This window comes from Aethalodelphis obliquidens, unplaced genomic scaffold (genome assembly GCF_003676395.1).
Source record: "Aethalodelphis obliquidens isolate GAN/ISIS:26980383/991018 unplaced genomic scaffold, ASM367639v1 scaffold17, whole genome shotgun sequence".
Lineage (NCBI taxonomy): Eukaryota > Metazoa > Chordata > Mammalia > Artiodactyla > Delphinidae > Aethalodelphis > Aethalodelphis obliquidens.
Window position 1 is genome coordinate 29,240,643 of NW_020837961.1, and position 21,313 is coordinate 29,261,955.

General features: G+C 32.3%; 1 protein-coding gene across 3 annotated transcripts in view; it reads right to left on the reverse strand.

Moving 5' to 3' along the window:
• The window catches only part of LRBA (LPS responsive beige-like anchor protein), a 736,343-nt gene that overhangs the window by 583,867 nt on the left and 131,163 nt on the right, over window positions 1-21,313 (reverse strand). For all 3 annotated transcript variants that reach the window (XM_027117137.1, XM_027117135.1, XM_027117138.1), the window contains exons 14-22: window positions 21,010-21,178; window positions 18,609-18,688; window positions 17,248-17,310; window positions 15,290-15,387; window positions 7,701-7,793; window positions 6,369-6,477; window positions 5,502-5,583; window positions 2,831-2,954; window positions 2,346-2,538 (exon numbers count right to left, since the gene is read on the reverse strand). In XM_027117137.1, coding sequence (XP_026972938.1) covers window positions 2,346-2,538; window positions 2,831-2,954; window positions 5,502-5,583; window positions 6,369-6,477; window positions 7,701-7,793; window positions 15,290-15,387; window positions 17,248-17,310; window positions 18,609-18,688; window positions 21,010-21,178 — 1,011 coding nt within the window. The remainder of the gene's footprint in view (window positions 1-2,345; window positions 2,539-2,830; window positions 2,955-5,501; window positions 5,584-6,368; window positions 6,478-7,700; window positions 7,794-15,289; window positions 15,388-17,247; window positions 17,311-18,608; window positions 18,689-21,009; window positions 21,179-21,313) is intronic.

Genomic DNA, 21,313 nt, shown 5'->3' on the forward strand with positions numbered 1-21,313 from the left:
CAAAAGTGCTGAATTAACATAGAATATGTAGAAATTTTTTAAAATCTAATTTATATGGGCACTTCCCTAACTGAGAATTCTCCCAGATATACCTGAAGTCCAATCCAAATTATGTGAAACCAAAACTCAACCGTTATTCTCATTATCTCTTGTAAAGGGAAAAAATAATACTAGCAGAAAATCAGTCCAGACTGCAGTAGCCCACTACAACCGAAACCAGAATAGCTGGGCATCAGCACAACTAAAGTAAGTTAGACAAGAGGTGGCAAAGCATTTCTGTAAAGTGCCAAATAGTAAATATTTTAGGCTTGGGAGCCAAAGAGTCTCTGTCACAAATACTCAATGCTTTTAACATGAAAGCAGTCTTAGAAAATACATAAATAAATACAGGTGGCTGTATTTCAATAAAAATTTATTTACAGAAACAGGCCAGGCCAGATTTGGCCCTCAGGCCATGCTTGGCTGAACCCTGCCTTAGGGGGTCAGCTTAAAACTGGTCAGCTTAAAAATGCAGTGACTAAAACAAAGCCATTTTAGAAAATCACATCTTTGCCTCATTTAGCAGTGGATTATTCTCAAACATAAATCTGTAGAGTAATATCTTCCAATCTAAGATATCTTTGTAAAATCCTTATGATAATAACACACCTTCCTCTCACTGAAGAACGAGGAAGAAGAATGAATAACTCTTACGTACTTACAAATAGCTAAAAGTTATTCAAACACCCAAAAACATATATTTAGGAAATGACAATATATTCCAATAGAATGGCAAAATATTCCAGAGTAATAACTATGATAGTCAATAAAACATTTAAAGATATACCAAATTTATCAATTCTGTTCTTTATCCTTCTAGTCAATTTATAATTAATATTTATTTGTTAACTATATTCCTTCTGTGTATATATAGAAAGAGTTCTTAAACAAGATATAAAAACCATAAACCATAATAGAAACTAATAAATTTTACTACATTAATTATTTGAAATGTAAAATTTCCTCAGAAGACACAAACATAAAACTCCAAACATAAACAGACAAGCAACAAATTGACAGAAGACATTCATAAACAATATAGGTAGCAAAGGATTAAGACCAAGAATACATGAAGAACTCCCACAAAACAACAAAAAAATGAAAATTAGTATTATGGAAACACAGCATTTAAAATTCATCAAATTTGCAAAATTTTTTAAACTCTAGCCATAACAAGTGATAAGGTGATATGAAGCCATGAGAATTTATACATTGCTGGCAAGAATGTAAACTGATATACCACTTTGGAAAAGGAATTGCATTACCTTGTAATGTTTAACATCTGCACCCTACAAATCATCAATTCCACTTCCAGGAACATATATAGAGAGAAACTTCCCAATATATACAAAACGCATCAAAAATGTTCATCAACTGGTAAGCAGATAAAGTCATACCATGAAATACATACAATTGAGAAAATTGACCAACTACATTGGTCAATATGGATGAATCTCAAACAATGATAAGTAAAAATAGAAAGTTGCTGGAAAATGCATTTAATACAATACCATTCATATTAAGTATACACATGAAAAATAAAATTCTTTAGTGTGTTGTCTGTGTGTCTGTGTGTTTCTATAGTTAAAACATAAATAAGACATAGAAATAATGAAAACACCAAATTCAGGTGAGTGGAAGAAGAGAGAGGGGTTGAAAATGGTAGACAAAGCAATTGGGATAGGGAACCCAATTCCATAAACACTGGTAGGTACATTATTCCTTATACTTTTTTGTATTTCTAGGACATTTCATTAATATTTTTAAACAAAAGCTATACATAAATAACTAACACTGGCTTAAGTTTAAAAAAAGAAAAAGATTAGTGATTCTTCTAAACGAGTTCTTTAACTGACTGCAACATGAGCAAAGGCAAAATTAGCCAGAGCTTTTTCTGTTTAGTCAACCACCTTATACTACTAAAATAACTTCTCATCTCTGAATATTGTGCGCCACCTTGTGTTCAAAAAGCTTCAAAATACTACAAATTTCAGAGAACCATATCTTGAAAATGGCTACTTGAAAATATAAATTCCTTCATGCTGTGTTATAAGGTTTCACTTTATCAACTTAAGCACGCATGAAAATGACATTTGGAACAAAACTATTTTGATAGAGAAGAAGTTGGAAATATTTTATATTTCTTTTTAGTTATTCCCTTTTTTAGTTGTTCACTTCACCGCATTTCCAGAGAATAATCTGCCTTTTTTCCTTGATTTTAAGTATATAAAATTTTGTTGAAGAATAAAACTCAAAATTACAGACATTTAAGATGCTAAAATACACTTTCATTTTAAAAAACTTACCTTTGAATGTGTGATTGATAAAGTGTCTACCCACACACGCCAGCCACCCCACTCATATTTGATTGCATGGTAAAGTAGGATTCGGAATATGGCATATACCATTTCTGTTATCTTTTGCTCATCTGAATTCTTAGGATTAAAATAGCAGAGAGAAAGCATCCACTCTTGCCACACAGAACACTGTAGCAAGCTCCTGAAAATTGTAAGAGGACTTGGAATTACTTAAAAAAATAAATCACCTGAAAGAATTCTAAAAATGTAAAAGTTTAAAACAAAACAACCACCTTTATTATGCATCGAAAACAATTAAACAGTGTGGTATTGAAAGCTCAATTAACTGTTTGGTACATTACTTGTATACCTTAATGAAAAAAGCATATAGAAAATTCATTTCATGGTATTTAAAGCAATTTTTCTTAGAAAAAATGGGATTATTCAAAGCTAGACTTGAATATTGCAAATAAATGCTTTCTGATCCTGCTTACCTTCTATTTTCTCTGCTGTTATTAAAAAGTTTAATCATGTCAGAAAGAAAGGCTCTGCGAACTTCCATGCTCTCTGGGCACTGGGGAGAATTTCGAAGTAGGGTTGCAATTACTTTTAGTATCTCTGTAAGACAATTCATAAACTAGTAAAAAACAAAACATTACAAAAAATTCATAATGTAATATCATCAGTATATTTCAATTTCTTTCATTTCTCTGACATAAATGTCTACTGAAAACATCCTCTTCTGTGTTATAAAAAAAAAATCACCTGAGCCAAGACTGACAATACATAGAAAACATCCATAAACAAGAAAGGGATTTTTTAATTTTGTCATTAGAATGTGTAAAGCTAAATTTTAAAAGGTTATAATAAATGAAATTAAATTGTAAACAATTAAATGATGGTAAAATTGCAGACACCTCTCCCTTATCTCTGCCAGTTAGTAAAACTGACCTTAAAAATATCTGTATATAATCAAAATCTCAGAAAAAAGAGAATAAATTCTCAGCTTCTTCAACAAAATCTATACTATGCACATACTCTTTCCTTTATCATTGTGAATTTTAAAAGCTATCAAGATTTCCTTCCATAATTCTAAATCTAAAATTAGATACAAAAATATCAAAAGGAAATTAAAACCTATTTAACACTCCGAACAAATAAAACTGCTACCGTAATGGTCTTAAATATAATGCTGTATAAATTTCTAGTACTAACTTTACGAAAATAAATTCTTTTAATACTGAGATACAGAACTTTAAAGAAACAAAAACAGCTATAACCCTGAATTTAAAATTAAATAATATGTCAAAGTTTTACCCAATTAAAAATCGAGGATTTCTAAACCAGCACTTTGCCAAGGTTTTTGGTGATTCTGAAGCAACAAGTTCAAAATATCAGATATGAAGGTACTTTTATCATAAATTTAATGATATTTTAGGAGCAATTTCTGAACTCTTCAAATGACAAATTCAAATTTTCTCTACCTGCACAATGATTACAATGATGATAATCATAATAATGATAATGACGATAATAGCCACTAATTTTGAGGATATACTATTGTGAGACAAAATATTTAAGAAAACACAGGTATTAATACATTTAATCCTTATACAATGATAGGTTGATACTATTATTATCCCCATTTTAGAGACAAGAAAACTAAGGAACACCTAAATTAATTAATTTACCCAAAAATCACATAACTATTAAGACATGTAGACTAGATTGAAAAGCTAGATGTCCTATGTTTTTAAACACCACATTACACTGCCTATCTTTTCTGCCAGTATATTACATAGATAATATATTTTAAAATTCTTACTTTAGTAAGTCATTTTTCCATAGCTATATAAAATACATTTTATATTATATATATAAAATCAAGGTATTTTCGGGACTTCCCTGTGGTCCAGCAGTTAAGACTCTGCACTGCCAATGCAGGGGGCCTGGGTTCGATCCCTGATCAGGGAACTAGATTCTGCATGCCACAACTAAAAGATGTTGCATGCCGCAACTAAAGATGCCACATGCCAACTAAAATATTCCACATGCTGCAATGAAGATTCCATGTGCCGCAACTAAGACTCGGTTGCCGCCAAATAAATAAATAAATATTTTAAAAATAATAAAATAAAGGTTTTTTACTCTCTAAAATAATGACACCACATCTCCCTAAAGGCTGAGAAAAATTAACCATGTGACATGTGTTTTTAAAATTAGTACTGAAATAGAGTACCACAAACATGACCATAACTCACCACACAAAAGGTAATTAAATTTTGAAACTCTACAGTTATTTTAATATCAATAATCTTAAAAAGATGAGAAATGTACACATTTTATAAGTGTTTAAGAACTCTAAATATCAAAAGAAAAGACTGGTAACCAAGACTAAGTGCATAAACAATAAAGAAGATGGAAATTTTTCAATTCCAAACTTGGTATTCTTAACTTGACAGTAATTTAAGATGAAAGCTACCTCCATGGTCCATGTAACTTAGCCTGACATCACTAAATCGTGCAATCAAAACTTTACCAAAAATCTGAACATATATTAAAAACCCAAGATCTTATGCATATAATTCTTCAAAACCTCTATATAAACATTTCCACATAACCTAAAGTCAATGTGAAGTTATATTCAACATCAAACACAAATAAAACTAGTATTATATTAATGCCTATAATGAAATATTATTTGAACAATGTGTTTTCAACAATACCAACTTCAGGTTCTTCAGTGATTTTCCTTTTTAGTAGCAAAATCTACTTATAAAAGTATAAAAAGGAAGGCAGTGGGAGAAATGGGAGAAGGTGCTCAAAGAGTACAAACTTCCAGTTATAAGGTGAATAAGCTCTGTGTATGTAATGTATAACCTGGAGACCACAGTTAACTATACCGTATTATGTATCTGAAAGTTGCTAAGGGAGTCGATCTTAAAAGTTTTCACTACACGTAACACAAAAAAAATAACTGTGTGAAGTGATGGATGTGTTAACTAACCTTACTGTGGTAATCACTTCACAACATATATATATATCAAGTTATTAGATTGTACATCTTAAAAGTACACAATGTTCTATGTCAATTATATTACAATAAAGGTGGAAAAACAAAAAGCAAATATCAAAAAAATAAATAAAAGTATGTTAAATACATACGAGGATTTTGTATCTTAACTGAAGAATCAGGATCTGGATGCTGTTTATGTATCACCTGAGTACAAATCTGTTCTATAAGAATCTACAGAAATGAAACAGTAGATTGTATTAGCATAATCACTGTATTACCATCACTATTTATGAACTTTAAGTACAACACTGAACAACATTAAGTATACAGTCCAGTATTGTCATGCTAAATATCTCTTGCATTATACGGAATAAATAATTTCAACATTGTAACTCTACTTTTACTTGATTATAAAATGAGACATCGGGACTTCCCTGGTGGCACAGTGCTTAAGAATCTGCCTGCCAACGCAGGGGACATGGGTTCAAGCCCTGGGCCGGGAAGATCCCACATGCTGAGGTGCAACTAAGCCCATGCACCACAACTACTGAGTCTGCACTCTAGAGCCCATGAGCCACAACTACTGAGGCCGCGTGCCACAACTACTGAAGCCCACACACCTAGACCCCATGCTCTGCAACAAGAGAAGCCACTGCAATGAGAAGCCTGCGTACCGCAACAAAGAGTAGGCCCCGCTCGCTGCAACTAGAGACAGCCCACATGCAGCAATGAAGACCCAACGCGGCCAAAAATAAATAAATAAATATTTTTTTAAAAAAAGAGAGACATCAAACAGCCAATACAATGGAGAAAATACTTAAACAGAGATGTCCACACTGTTTAGAAATTCACCAAATAATAGATTTATTAAGATGCAGCCACATTTCCTTTATATAGCTAGTTTCAAAATCGTACATCAAACCTAAATGATCTTATTTCATCTAGACACTACCAACTCAATTATACAGGTATTTTCATAAGAAATTAGGAAGATTAAATTCTAACTACATTCCTACCTCAAATAGAACATTATATGTGGTCATTGTGATTAAATTTGTCTGAAGCATGAGTCTTTCAGCTAGCAATGAAAACAATCCATGTCCAAGCATGACTTCAGCTTTTCTTCTGCAATTACATAGAAAAAAGAAAATCAAATGCAGAGTTTTATTATTCACTATTTAGTATGCATGCTGATGAAGGAGACACAAAAAGGTTTTTCACATTATTAACAAATTCCAACTCAATAATGCCCCAATTTTCTTAGACCTAGAACTTATAAGGCCACAAAATCTTTAATAGAGAAATACAAACTACAAATACATAGGCACAATTGAAGTTTTAAAAAAAATATGACTGGCTATGCCACAGCACAGCAAAAACTGTCACCAAAATCTTCAAAACAATTATTTATTAACTAGCTGCTTCTCTCCATTAGCCATGAGCTAAGCTCTACCTTAAATAATAATCTAAAGCCGACGAAGTAAAGTAGAAAAACAATGTGGAAGAAAAGGTAGAAGACATGCAAGAGAATTTTTAAACGAATACTGTAAAGATAAATATATCAATACTAAATTAAACTTCCAAGCAAAACTTTAGAAACTGAAGGATCACAAACTTAATTCTACCCCTGGGTTTATCAAATGTTTTCTGCAAATGACCGGATATTATATATTTTAGGTTTTGTGGACCATATGTCCTCTGTAGTAACAAATCAACACTGCTGTTATAATGTATAAACAGCCATAGATAATAAGCAAATAAATGATTACGGCTGTGTTCCAATGAAACTTTATTTACAGTCAGCCAGCTGGATTCAAAATAAAGATTACAAGTTTACCAATACTTTTCTACCACCAAAATTGTTCATTTTGGACAAATTTGGTGGTGTCCATTTCTGGTATAAGGAATGATAGGTAGGACATGAATATCTGTATTCAGCTAAGACAAAAGGAAACATGGGAGTTTCAGTTTTAGTTACACATACAGCAGAACACAGTATGTGACAAATAACCAGGTTACTATGTTAGCTTTATAGTAAAAAGCAAAAAATGATCAAGCCACCTGAAATGAAGTCCCTACCTAGATTTACCTAGAATTCAACTTATACAAATGTATTCTTACAATAAACAACACAAAAGGAAAATTTAAATAAAAACATAAACAATATACTCCTGCTCCCTACTTCATTTTTAACGTGCAGAAATGGGATTAAATTTATATAGCATTTTATGAATAAAAATAAATAAAAGATAGACGAGGGTAACCACAGAACGTAAATACTATTCCCAAGATTTATAAAATAAATATGTAATATACAAGAGTCCATTTTAGATTTCATGCATACTCACTTTGGGGCCAGGTGTTTTAAAAAATAGCCCATTGCCTTGAGAGCTTGTACTCTGATTCCTTCACTTGTTGATGCCATAAGTTTATAGATAACTCTGAATAAATAAAAATTAAAAACAAATTACTATGAGTATATATTTCAAAAGTAAATACCTAAGATATACTCGTGTATATTTTTTCATATAGTCACATAATTTTAAACCTAACTTCAAGTAAGATATGGGTGAATTTAATATACATTTCTGACATTTAAAAACTTGTTTATCAACTACATGTTGTCTTCAAGAAACCCACTTTAAATATAGACACATATAGATAAAAAGTAAATGAATGGATAAAAATATACCATGTTAATTTAACACTAATCAAAAAGCAAGAGCAGCTATATTAATTTCAGAAAGAGAAGACTTCAAAGTAAGGAAAGTTATCAGGGATAAAGAAGGGCATTACATCATGATAAAGGGGTCAATTCTCCAATATGACATAACAATCCTTAACATGTATGCACCTAACTATAGAGCCTAAAACTGTGTGGCAAAAACTGACAGAACTGCAAGGAGAAACAGATGAATCTATTATCATAGTTGGAGATTGCAAAACCCCTTTCTCAAAAATGGACAGATCCAGCAGGCAGAAAATCAGTAAGGACATAGTTAACCTCAAAAATACCATCAATCAACAGGATATAACTGACATCTATAGACTACTTCATTCCACAATAGTAGGATACACATTTTTCTCCAGCTCACATGGAACATTCACCAAGTAGACCACATCCAGGGCCATAAAACACACATAATCAACAAATATAAAGACTGGAAATTATATAAAGTTTGCTCTCAGACCATAATGGAATTAAATTAGAAATCAGTAACAGAAAGATAACTGAAAAACCCCCAAAATACTTGGAGATTAAACAACATACCTCTAAATAGCATGTGGGTCAAAGAAGAAATCTCAAAAAATTAAAAGTATTTTCAACAAAATGAAAATGAAAGCACTACTTATAAAAATCTCTGGGATGTTGCAAAAGCAGTGTTTACAGGAAAATTTATAGCACTGAATGCATATATTAGAAAAGAAGAAAGATCTGAAATCAATAACATAAGTTTTCACTCTGGGACACCTGGAAGAGAAAATTCAATTCAAAGTAAGCAGGAGAAAAATAATAAGTATTAGAGTAGAAATCAATAAAATAGAAAATAAAAAATCAATAGAGAAAAATCAACAAAACCAAAAGCTGCTTCTTCAAAAAGATCAATAAAATCAGTAAGCTTCTATCCAAGCTAAGGAAAAAGAGAAAGGATGTAATTTACTAATATCAGAAATGAAAGCAGGGCTATCCCTACAGAATATTAGTGCTACTGATGCTACCTGACTTCAAGACTTACTGTAAAGCTACAGTAATCAAGATAGTGTGGTACTGGTAAAAGAATACACAAATAGATCAACAGAGAGCCTAGAAATAGACCCACATAAATCTAGTCAACCAATCTTTGACAAAAGAGGAGCACAAGCAAGACAATTAACAAAGATATTCTTTTCAACAAATGATGCTGAAACAACAGGACATCCACATCCAACAAATGAATCTAGACACAGACTTTACACCCTTCATAAAAATTAACTCAAACGTGGATGGATCTAGAGACTGTCATACAGAGTGAAGTAAGTCAGAAAAAGAAGAACAGATATCGTATATTAACGCATATATGTGGAACCTAGAAAAAGGGTACAGATGAACCAGTTTGCAGGGCAGAAACTGAGACACAGATGTAGAGAACAAACGTATGGACACCAAGGGGGGAAAGCTGCAGGGGGTGGGGGTGGTGATGTGCTGAATTGGGAGATTGGGATTGACATGTATACACTGATGGATACAAAATGGATGACTAATAAGAACCTGCTGTATAAAAAAATAAATAAAATTAAATTAAAAAAAATTAACTCAAAATGGACCTCAATGTAAAACGCAAAACCATAAAACTCCTAGAACACAACAGAGAAAACCTAGATGACCTTGGGTATGGTGATGTCTTTTTACTTACAACACCAAAGACATGATCCACAATAAAAATAAATGATTAGCTGGACTTCATTAAAATTAAAAACTGCTCTGCAAATGACTGTATCAAGAGAATTAGAAGACAAGGCATAGACTAAGAGAAAATACTTGCAAAGGAAACATCTGATAAAGCACTGTTATCCAAAATATGCAAAGAACTCTAAAACTCAACAATAAGAAAACAAACAACTGGATTTTTAAAAAAATAGGCCAAAGAACTTAATAGATACCTTGACTAACCAAGATGGCGTAAGGATAATACAGCCTTTCTATTTTGTGTATTAGAACCACAACTATAGAAAAAACACAAAAAGCAACCTCCAAAGTACTCCAAACACTAAACAAAACTAGGTGCATTGGGGTAGGGGAGTTAATACTTGCAGATTACTCATTTCAGAAGTAAGAGTCTCAATTTTCAATTTTCTTTTGTAAATATGACCCATGAGTGGGTCCCTGTCTCAGAGTTCGTTTCTGTCAGAAGTTCGGGTAGCTAATATTCTGAGAAAAACTGTCCTTCTGGTTAGAGGAACTAAGAAAATGGGTCCTTATAGGCTAGAGAGAGTCATGAATAGGAGCAAACAGGAGAGAAGGATCATCAAAATCTGTGTAAAAACCTGCAAAAGCCCTAAACTGACCCAAGAGATGCAATGTATGGGGCAGACTCAGACCAGAATAATAATTTAATATTCTAAATTGAAAGAAGACCTGAATTACCACCCAATTCTCAGCCTAATCCCTGAGTAGTGCATGTACAAGAAAAACCCAAAGCAAGACAAGAGAGGTTTTAAAAATGAAGTGCCATCAGAACCACCATCCACAAAGGACAGGCAGAACTTGCAGTCTGACCCTTCTTGCCAAAATAAACGAAAACAAAACAAATCAACATTTGTTAACAGATCATAACAAGTCCCAGAGTTGATTTTAAAAAAAAGATAACACAACATCCATGATAGATTAAAAAACACTTAATGTACAAAGAACAAAGAAAATGTGACAATTTCTCATGGGAAAACACAATGAACAGATGCTGATGGGATAGGCAATTCTTGCAATTATCCCACAAAGATTTTTAAAGCTATTATAACTATGCTCCAGAAGGTAAAAGTAAACACAGTCTAAGTGGATCAGAAAACAAAGTTCTCATCAAAAGAAAGTATAAAAATTAACTGTATTGAAATTATACAACTGAAATGTACAAGAGCTGAAATATTCATGAGATGGGCTCAACATCAAAATAGAAAAAACAAAGAAAAAGTTTATAAACTTGAAGATCAAGTTTATCATACATGTCAAATTTCTATATCAATAGAAAGTATCAAATCTGAAGAACAGAGACAAAAATGATTGAAATAAACTAAAAAGAAGCTGAGGGAGATGTGCATTAAGACCTCTAATATTCAAGCCACTAGAAATCCAAAATGAAAGAGAAAGATACACCTGAAACAAAAAAATATTTTAAAATAAGAGCATAAAACTCCTCAGACTTGGTGATTAAAAAAAAAGAAAATGAAATTTCAGGGAGTATGGTTGGGGAAGAACGAAAGAACGTGTCCTGAAAGCAAATATAAAAATCTAATACATTATATTTAGCAGAGAAAAGATTTGATTTATCATAGGTTTCCTTCTTCGAAATCATGGAGGCCAACAGACAGCAGGAAAATAGTTTAAAGTATTGAAAGAACAAAAACTAGAAACAGAGAATTCTACATGCAGCAAAAATATCCTTGCGCAAAGGCCAAATAAAAGCATTTTCAGAAGAAAAACTAAGAAATCATGTTTCCAGCAAAACTACTCAACAAGAAATGCTTCCTTCATGAATTAAGAGTAAAAGAATTATAGATATCTGAATAAACATAAGTTTTTTCTCCTCTTAAATGCTTTAAACTACATATTACAAGTGAAATTAAAAATTATAACATTGTCTAGAGAGGCTTATGATACATTAGATACAAAAAGGAACAATGGTGGAGCTTAAAGGTATCAATATACTTGCAGTGGTTCCATATTTTATTTGAAGACACAGAATATTAACTCTAGGTATACTGTGAAATCTCTAAAGCAACCAATAAAAATTTACACAAAGAGATAGATCCAAAACCTAATAGAAATTAATTTTCAAAGTATTCTAAAAGAATTTAAATACAAAGCAAAGGAAAAATTATACTGAGACAAATAAATAATAAAACACTTAGATGAAAATAAAGCTATAATCAATAATTACATTAAAAGTAAATAGTCAAAACACATTGAAAAGACTAAGTGCCTCAGAGTACATTTTAAAAAATAAAACATCCAACTACACTGTGTGTATTAGTCATTGTTTTCTATAGAAGGAGAACCAATAGGTTGTGTATATATACAGAGAGAGACAGATATTTATTTTAAAAAACTGGCTCACACAACTGTGGAGGCTAAGTCCAAAATCTGCAGGATAGACAAGTACTCTGGAGATTGAGGAAAACATAACCCAAGTCCAAAGGCATTGTGTTGGTAGAATTCCTATTTATTTTATTAATACCTTCAACTGATTTGATAGGTCCACCCACATTATAGATGGTAACCTGCTTTATTCAAGGTCTGCCAACTTAAATGTTGACCACATTCAAAAAATGATTTCACAAAAATATCCAGGATAATGTCTGACCAAATATCAAGGAACTACGGCCCAGCCAGTTGACACAAAATTATCCATCATACTGTGTACATAAGAAATTCAATTAACTATAAAGATATAGATAAATTAAAATGGAAAAAAAGATATACTATGCAAACACAGAGTAAAAGAAAGCTGGATTAGCCATATAAATATCAAACTAAGTAGATTTCAGATCAAGAAACATTTCCAGGTGGAAAAAAAGGAAAAAACATAATTATAAAAGCATTAATTCCCCGACAAGGCATAAAAATCCTCAATGTAGATAAACTTAATATCTGAGTTAAAATACCTGAAGCAAAAAATGATAAAAATACAAAGAAAGAAAAAGAGAAAAAAGCATATTTATAGTCAGAGATTTCAATAATCATATCTCAATAAATGACAGAACAAGTAGACAAAGAAGCAGTAATGGCACAGAAGATTTGAAAAATGGTAGCCAACTTAGCCTACTTGACATTTATAGAACACTCCATCCAACAAAACAACATCAAAATACATGTACTTTTCTGGTGTACATGGAACATTTACCCAGATATACCATATGCTGGACCATAAAGCAAGTCTCAATAAATTTTAAAGGATTCAAGTCATACAAAGATCCTCATAGACCAAAATGAAATTAAATTAAAATTCAAACAGGGACTTCCCTGGTGGTCCAGTGGCTAAGACTCCACGCTCCCAATGCACAGGGCTAGGGTTCGATCCTCTGTCAGGGAATTAGATCCCACATGCCACAACTAAGAGTTTGCATGCCGCAACTAAGATCATATGCAGCCAAATAAATAAATAAATATTTTTTTAAAAAATAAAAGAATCCCATGGCCAAGTTAGCATAGGAAGCCCAGCGATTAATGATTAAAAAAAAAATTAAAATTCAAACTTAAAAAGATCTCTGGAATATACTTCTAAATAACACATGGATAAAACAAGAAATGAAAAGAAAAAAGTATTTCGAACTGAATAAAAATGACATTAAACTGAAAGTGCTTAGGAAGAAATTTAAAGCACTAAATACCTATATTCAAAAAGAAGAAAGATCTCAAAACAGTGACAATGAATAAATTTGATTAACCTCTAGCCAGATTGATTTGGAAAAAAGAAAGAAGAAAAAGTATTAGTGTCAGAAATGAGAGAGGTAAAATCACTGCAGGCTTCTCAGATATTTAAATGAAAATAAAGGAACAACTTTATATCAATAAATTTGACAGTTTACATGAAACAGACAACTCCTTGATAGATAGAAACTTACCAATACTTATCAAAGAATAAACAGATAATCTAAACAGCCCTATATCTATTAAGAAAATTGAATTTGTAGCTAAAAACATCCCTACAAAGAAAATTCCACTCCTAGCTAACTTCACTGGTAACTTTTAGCAAACACTTAAAGAATAAATAATAATAATTCTATACAAACTCTTCAAGAAAATTAAAGAGTAGGGAATACTTCCCAAATCATTCTATGAGGTCAGCACTTACTCTGGCACTTAAATCACCAGACTTTGAATATAACAAATTACCCTTCATAATGTGGGTGCCTCATCCTAACAGTTGAAGGCTTTAATAGAAAAAAAGAAAGGATCTCCCTAGAGGAAGAGGGAATACTGTCAGCAGACTGCCTTTGGACTCAAACTGCAACATCAACTCTTATCTGGGTCTCCACCTGCCAGCCTGCAAATTTTGGAGGCTTCCACAATCACATCAGCCAATTCCTTAACATAAATCTCAATATCCCTCCCTCCGTCCCTCCCTCTCTCTCTCTCTCTCTCCCTCCCTCTCTCTCAGGCATACACACACACACCCACACCCTTTTGGTTCTGTTTCTCTGGGAATCTCTGAAAATACACTCCTTAGGTATAATGTATAAAGTCATCTTCTATCTTACAGAGAATGAGTACTGAAAGGTAACAAATAAAAACTTTGTAATAGAGGATTGATATGGGAAATTTATTATAACTAAATCAGTAAATTAGTTACTGTAGCTGATCATCCAGCAAAGTAGCTGTTAAACTTCTGTAGCCCAAAAACCTTCTCATTAAACGAAAGATTTAAAACAAAAGTATTTTCTTTTGTTACGATGATTGTTGCAGACTGAATGTGTGCTCCTTAATTCACATGTTAAAGCCCTAAGCCCCGCAGTGGCTGTATTTGGAGATGGGGCCTATAAGAAATCAATTAAGATTGAATGAGGTCATAAGGGCGGGTCCCTGATTCGACAGGATCAGCATCCTTATAAAAAAAAAAAGACTAAAGAGCTTGTTCTCTCTCTCTCTTTCTGTTCGTGCACACACACACAAAATCATGTGAACACACAACAAGAAGGTGGCTGTGTACAACCCAAAGGGAAAGCCCTCACCAGACACCAACGCTGCTGGCACCTTAACCTTGGGCTTACAGTCTCCAGGACTATGGGAAAACAAATTTCTGGTGTTTAAGCCACCTGCTCTAGGGTATTTTGTTAAGGCAGCCCGAGAGGACTAATACAATGATGATTTGGGATTGGGGTTGGAAGAGGTTATGTTTTAAAGGGAAGATAGAGATCTTCTCTTGGATCACAATTGAATATTTTTGTTTTAGGACCTAAAGATAAGTCTGCTGAAGAATTTGACCTTACAATAGCAGTATAACAGCACTAACCATACAAAATACTGGAATGATTTGCCTGATCTGTCCTCATATACTAAATAGTAGTAACACAGCCTCTATATTTAAAGATTTTTTCAAAAAACATAAGACATGAAATAAAAAGCTCTTGTATCTTAAATCATTTTATAAGATCCAGTAATAATTTTCATATCTAAGAATCTGTCATTTCCAAACTGATCTCTTCTATTAAATATATTAAAATTCTTGAAATGTTAAACTCTTACCGTAACCCATTCCTTTGGTCAAAAGCAGGTATCATAGAATTAGGATGTTCCGACATTAATGCAACAAGCAGCTGTAGGACATCCATTAGATTGTCATCCTAAAATTATTTTAGAATTTTTTTAAATAAAGAAAAACAACTTATTTGGACAATGACTATTTCTCAAACAATGAATTTTAACTTAAAAAAAAATAAGTAGACAGCTATACGAATCCACTCTTTGTAAGCAAACATTCTTTACATACACATGTTCACCTGCATAACTCAAAATACACAACACCAAATAGTCAAATAATTTCTTAATCAAAGATATAAAATGTCTCTTATACTGTATCAAGACTTCCTAAAACATATTGCATTGATATAATACATACTGATTTACAGATTTTTTTTTTTTTAAAGGAAGGATTATACGGCAAGAAATTGGGCAGGGGGGAGGAAGAACAGGTTGTTCTTTTTATTACAGCAAGACATATTGAAGCTTTAATATGCTAATAGATGTTGTGATATGCTGGTAGTGCTGGGGACAACATACTGTGTATCACTTTCTAAACTTATTTAACTAGGACCACTGTGCACTAAGCCTCTCAAGAAACTAGTTCTGAAAGAAGACCTTTTGGGAAATGATAACTGGATAGTTCTCTTATATTATCTGTTGTTAGTATTAAAGATATAGATAAACAATAAATGTTTATTGTGTCAACATGCTACTGTATATGATATAATTTGATAACATTTGCATAAGAGCACAGTAGTAAACACATATGAGTACTGAAATCTAAAAATTTCAGGAAAATCCTTTACAACCTCTGTTGCATATCATTAGGGCCTACTTGGGAATTACAAATCCAAAGACTAAAGGGAAGCAGCAGTTAGTCATCTCTATGGTAGTGTGCCTCCAGGTTTCCATTCACTGCTTTTGAACTTTTGCTGTGGAAGCTACCTGAATATTTAATTTTCAATATGCTAAGTAAATGGTCTAGAAGTAGGGCACTGAGCCTTTGGAAAACTGTTATTTGAAGGACCTGAAAAATCCCTGATTTAATAGTTTCAGAGAAAACAGAAGATCACTGTGACTTCCAGTTTCTCCCTCATGAAATATTTTGGTCCCTAAGGGTCAAGAAAATCTAAAAATAAAATAGAATATCCTATTCAAGAAGAAAAAGAAATCACAATCATTAATGTTTGAGTTAAATATGATCCAATCAGGAAATTTAACCCATTCTTTTCTGCCCCAATTAACAAAGATAGGTCCAAACCATATCTCTCATCTATTAATGATTTTAAAAGGCACTATATCATGCTGTAACAAATATGTGAACTCAGAAAAAATGAATTATAACACAGGAATGTAAATTATCATATAAATGTGCTTTATATGAAATTAATTTCAGATTCTACTTATTTAAAACATGTTTAATCTGATTATTTATTTAGACTATATCTGGCATATATTACATTTTTGCAATGCTAAAAAATAAAGGAAAAAACCCCAGACATTTCAACCTATTTATTTTCAACCTCCTTTTCAACCATATACTTTTAAATCAACCATAAATGAGTTGTTTAACTTAACAGTATTTGATTATACAAAATCAGTGGGAAGACTTATGAATTTAAAAGTCCAATCATTTTTAGTCATTTTCATTATCTATTTTTCCATTTCTTACACTGGTTCCTGGAAATAAACTGAAAGTATTCTTTGGTATAGCTTATTACTAGGTCAATGAGATCTAATTTTAACACTTTTTAAAAGCCTTTCATGATTATTCGCAAAGGCATCTTGTGGTAATAAAGAATATTTAAATGAAGATTGCTAACATTTAGTTCCTAGATACTAAATACTCTCCATTATAGTTACATCATTAATGAAAGATTTCTTTAACTATTTTACTTTTAAAAACGCGCATCATGCGACTTCAAAAAATAAAATCCCAACATATAAAATTCAAATGTTACCTCATGCATAGTGAGTAGATAATTAAGAATGGCCTGTAGCTCATCTTCCTTTACTCCAGAATCCTTTAAAAACATAAGACAACTATCTTATGCTTACATATATAAAACTTTTTTGAAAATGGAAATTATACACACAGATTTCTCAACTTGGTGAGTTGCTATAAATATAAAAAGATAATGTAATATAAAAATCTAAATTTAAAATAAAATTTCGGGGAAGCACTAAAGACATGCAGTATGCAACACAGTGTAGAAGTCAAAAGAGATCAGACATCAGTATCCCGTTTTTGGCACCTTATATGATAACCTATCTAGTAAAGCTTCAGAATCCTGGCATAAGCAAAAATAATAATTAAAAACAAGTAAAAGGGTATTACTCAACACCTATCACGCCTCTAAATACAGAAGACAATTTTTCTGTTTATTTTTTTCTATTAAATTTGGACAGTAAAATGAATAGTTTCTAAAATTACCAAGTTAAAATGTCAGGTACTAAAAATTGAGTAGTAATTTCACTGGGAAAAACACTGCACTTTTTAAATAGGAATGCATTATGAAAATTTTCAAACTACTGTATTATTAATCATAAAACAAAGCTGAAATCTCAAAAAAGAACAATAAGAATTAGGAAACAAAACACACTAGGAAAGAATAGAAACAGACAATTTAAAGGTTAAATTTTTTAATAAATGGAAATAAGATATCTGACTCTGAAAGATATACTAACAGTTAGGTCCATTTACCATAACATTATGTGACAGCCAATAAAGCATTAAATTGTAAAGAATAAGAAATAAAATGATATAGGAAAATACCGAATGAAACACTGGCAACAAATATATTTATATATTGGCATCTTATAATACCAAAACACCATCCTTAAAAATAATATTAAATTTTACTTTACTGATAGTAGAATGAAATGGGACAAAATGTAATCATTTCTATCTGGTACATTTATATAGGAAAATTATTTTTCAAAATCTGAATGTCAGGAACAAGGAATCTCTAAAATTGAATCCTCCTTGAGGAGCTCTGTTGACTACTGTATCACCAGTTCTAAGAATAGTAGAAGTAATAGAAACTCAGTAAATATTTGCTGAATCAAAGAATGAATACACCTGAACTCCAACAGAAATTCATATAATACATATTATGATTATCAATTTCCAATTCTGCATTAATGTTTATCAATTATATGCCTAAGGAGAAAAAACAAACAAGGAAATAAATATCTTTAAAAGTTTTTTCCACTGTGTAAACCTATTAATAGAGCAAAGAGTAAACAAAACAAGATTGTATTTTATGTGAAATTTTAAGTTCAATACACACATGCTATAGGGTAAGAAATATGAACTCACCTTCATCACTAATTGCTTAATGAACATCAACAAGAACGCTCGTAGAGAAAGCATTTCTTTTTGATTAGGTCGTGGTCCATCTTTTAAAAAGACAAACACATACACACACACTGAGTATTTCAAAAACCTCAAAGTTAAGTATAAAATTCTCATTCCCAATAGTTTTTCCACCTATTTATAAGAAACATAAAGGTCAGTTTCCTGAAGAGTTTAATGCCTCTAGAAGGACGAGCATTCAATCTCACATGCAATTGTATATACAATGCTCCAAATGTACAAAATGGGTTATGTAGAAACTACAATGAAAATGTTTGTTTTTGGGTAAGGTCAAAGGAATTTTAAAACATAAAAATGAGGTAACAAATTTATACTTAGTTTTAAAAGACTCTCTTGGAATGTTACTATGGTAACATAAGTTTATAAAGAAAAAAGCAAAAGAAAATCTAAACTTTATATGTGAATTTAGTATGAAAAAACTTTTTTCTATTGAGACCATTGTATAAGCTAATACAAAAAGCTCAAAGTACACCTCAACACAGTATCGTTTATGAAGAAGGGAAACATTGTGTTGACCTCCTCTGACATCTCCTCCTCTTCTTGAGAAAGTGCTTGGTCACACATGGCTCACATTAAAGTCAATTTTCATGTCTCAAACATACAATTCCCAAGTAGAAAGCTTGTAGAAAGCTTTTGAAACCAAACACCCATTGTCCTAAGATCCTAATTTAAGTACTTGTCTGCCTCATATTTTCTGCAATTTTCCCCCCACTAATCACTATTTACAGCTAGCTCCTGGACCACCAAAGCATAGGACCACCATTACCTTGAACAGATCAATTAAAATAGGAAGAAAATTGTTTAAAATCTGTTCCACATGACAATTCCTAGACAAAGAATAGGTTACAGAGTTACAATACAATCGCAAAGTTTGTCCAGCTCTCTCACTTGAAGTATAAGACTTTCCCAAGGTCACTAATCAGTTATAAAATCAAGGCCAGAATATAATACTAACACCTAGGACAGTACATGACACACCTACAGCACCATGAAATAGTCAGAAGGAAATTATAGCCTAGTTCTAGATCTGCCACAACCTCTCCAGCTTAAACAGATCATGTAACTTCTATATGTCCTCATAGCTTTCTAAATTATAGCTAGCATATTGTCTGAGAATAAATCGAGTTTATTTTGAAAGGGATAGAAAAAGAATTATACAAATATGAAACCTCGTCTTTGTAAATCATTGAACAACCAAAGCCTTTGAGTAAAATCAGAATGTATGTTGTTAGACTCTCCAGCATCTATTTCCTGATTTCAAGCAACAGCTCTCAATTTTTATAAAGGGACTGAACCCATCTTCACACTCACATCATGTGTTTTGGAGGTAAGAAGGGCCTCCATGCCTGGGCAATCTGAAGAATACCTGCCACACAGATGGACAAACGAGCCAACGAGCAACAAAGAGACTAAAAGGAACCTGTGCTGGAAATGCTCAATACAGGCAGATGCTCTTTCGCTGGATTTAAATTTGTGAGGATGTGAAGGTAGAGTGGTTGTCTGCCACTCTAAAAAGAGAAAGATTATATGAAAAAAGCCAACACAGAAGAACTGGGAAATTGAGGGAGACAAACTGGGTCCAAAGGCTGTATTTTGAACCCCTGTACCAAGTCCTACTGAAACTACCAGTTTATATGAGCTGGTTAACCCTCTTTTATGATATAAGCCAATTTGAAGCAGGTTTGGCAATACTTAAAACCAAAAGAGCCACCATTTGTGAAACTTTTTATTTTGACCCCTTCCAAGAACTACTGACATGATCAATGAACACTATCCTTCCAGTAATTTAGTCCTGGTTATATAGGAAAATAATTCCTGAAATTCTGTAGTTTCATTATATTATTTACTAGAAGCAGATACTCCCTACCCCTGGAAAAACTCTCCATCTCCCAAACAACACTGTTGTCAATGATTCTCATTGGGATAACTAGACTCAACATCAATACCAGTGGCTAATATAGAATTTCTTCTCATTCTCAATGCCTTAAAAATCATCCTAGTCATATTTGCCCTCAAACAACTCATACTAGCAAAAGTACCATTCTTCTATAAAAGTAGCAAGTTATTAACCTCTGGCAACCACGATTTAGGACAAACTATTAAAATTATCAATGAGATTTAAAATGTTACCATGATGAGATTTAGGAAAACTTCCAGAAGAGTGTAATAGTATTGGGAAAGACAGAAAGAGACAGAAAGAGAGAGAGAAAGAGAGAGAGAGAGAGAGAGAGAGAGAGAGAGAGAGAGAATGAGAATGAAAGAAAGAGAGAGAGAGAAAGAAAAGAAAAGAAAGAAATTCCTGATTTGCCATATATATATAATGTAATATACAGAGATGATATACCTAATCCTTTTGGGGTGATACCACTCCGATCCTGAGGATTCACTGCCCAATAGTAGTACTTCAGTGTATGCATGATGAGAAGCACTGTTCCAACTCTCCGAATGGCATTATATATGTTGACTGTACCAATGAATTCCGTAGACAGATAAGTATAGAGTGTCAACTGAACCTAGAGAATCAAAATGAAGAGCTCAAATCAAAGAAGCTGACCAGCATTTTACCTCTGTTTCCAGGAATACCCTCAGCTGCTCTACTTGGACCATACTTGTTCCAAAAAGCAAGCTGCTTAGTTTGATAATAACAT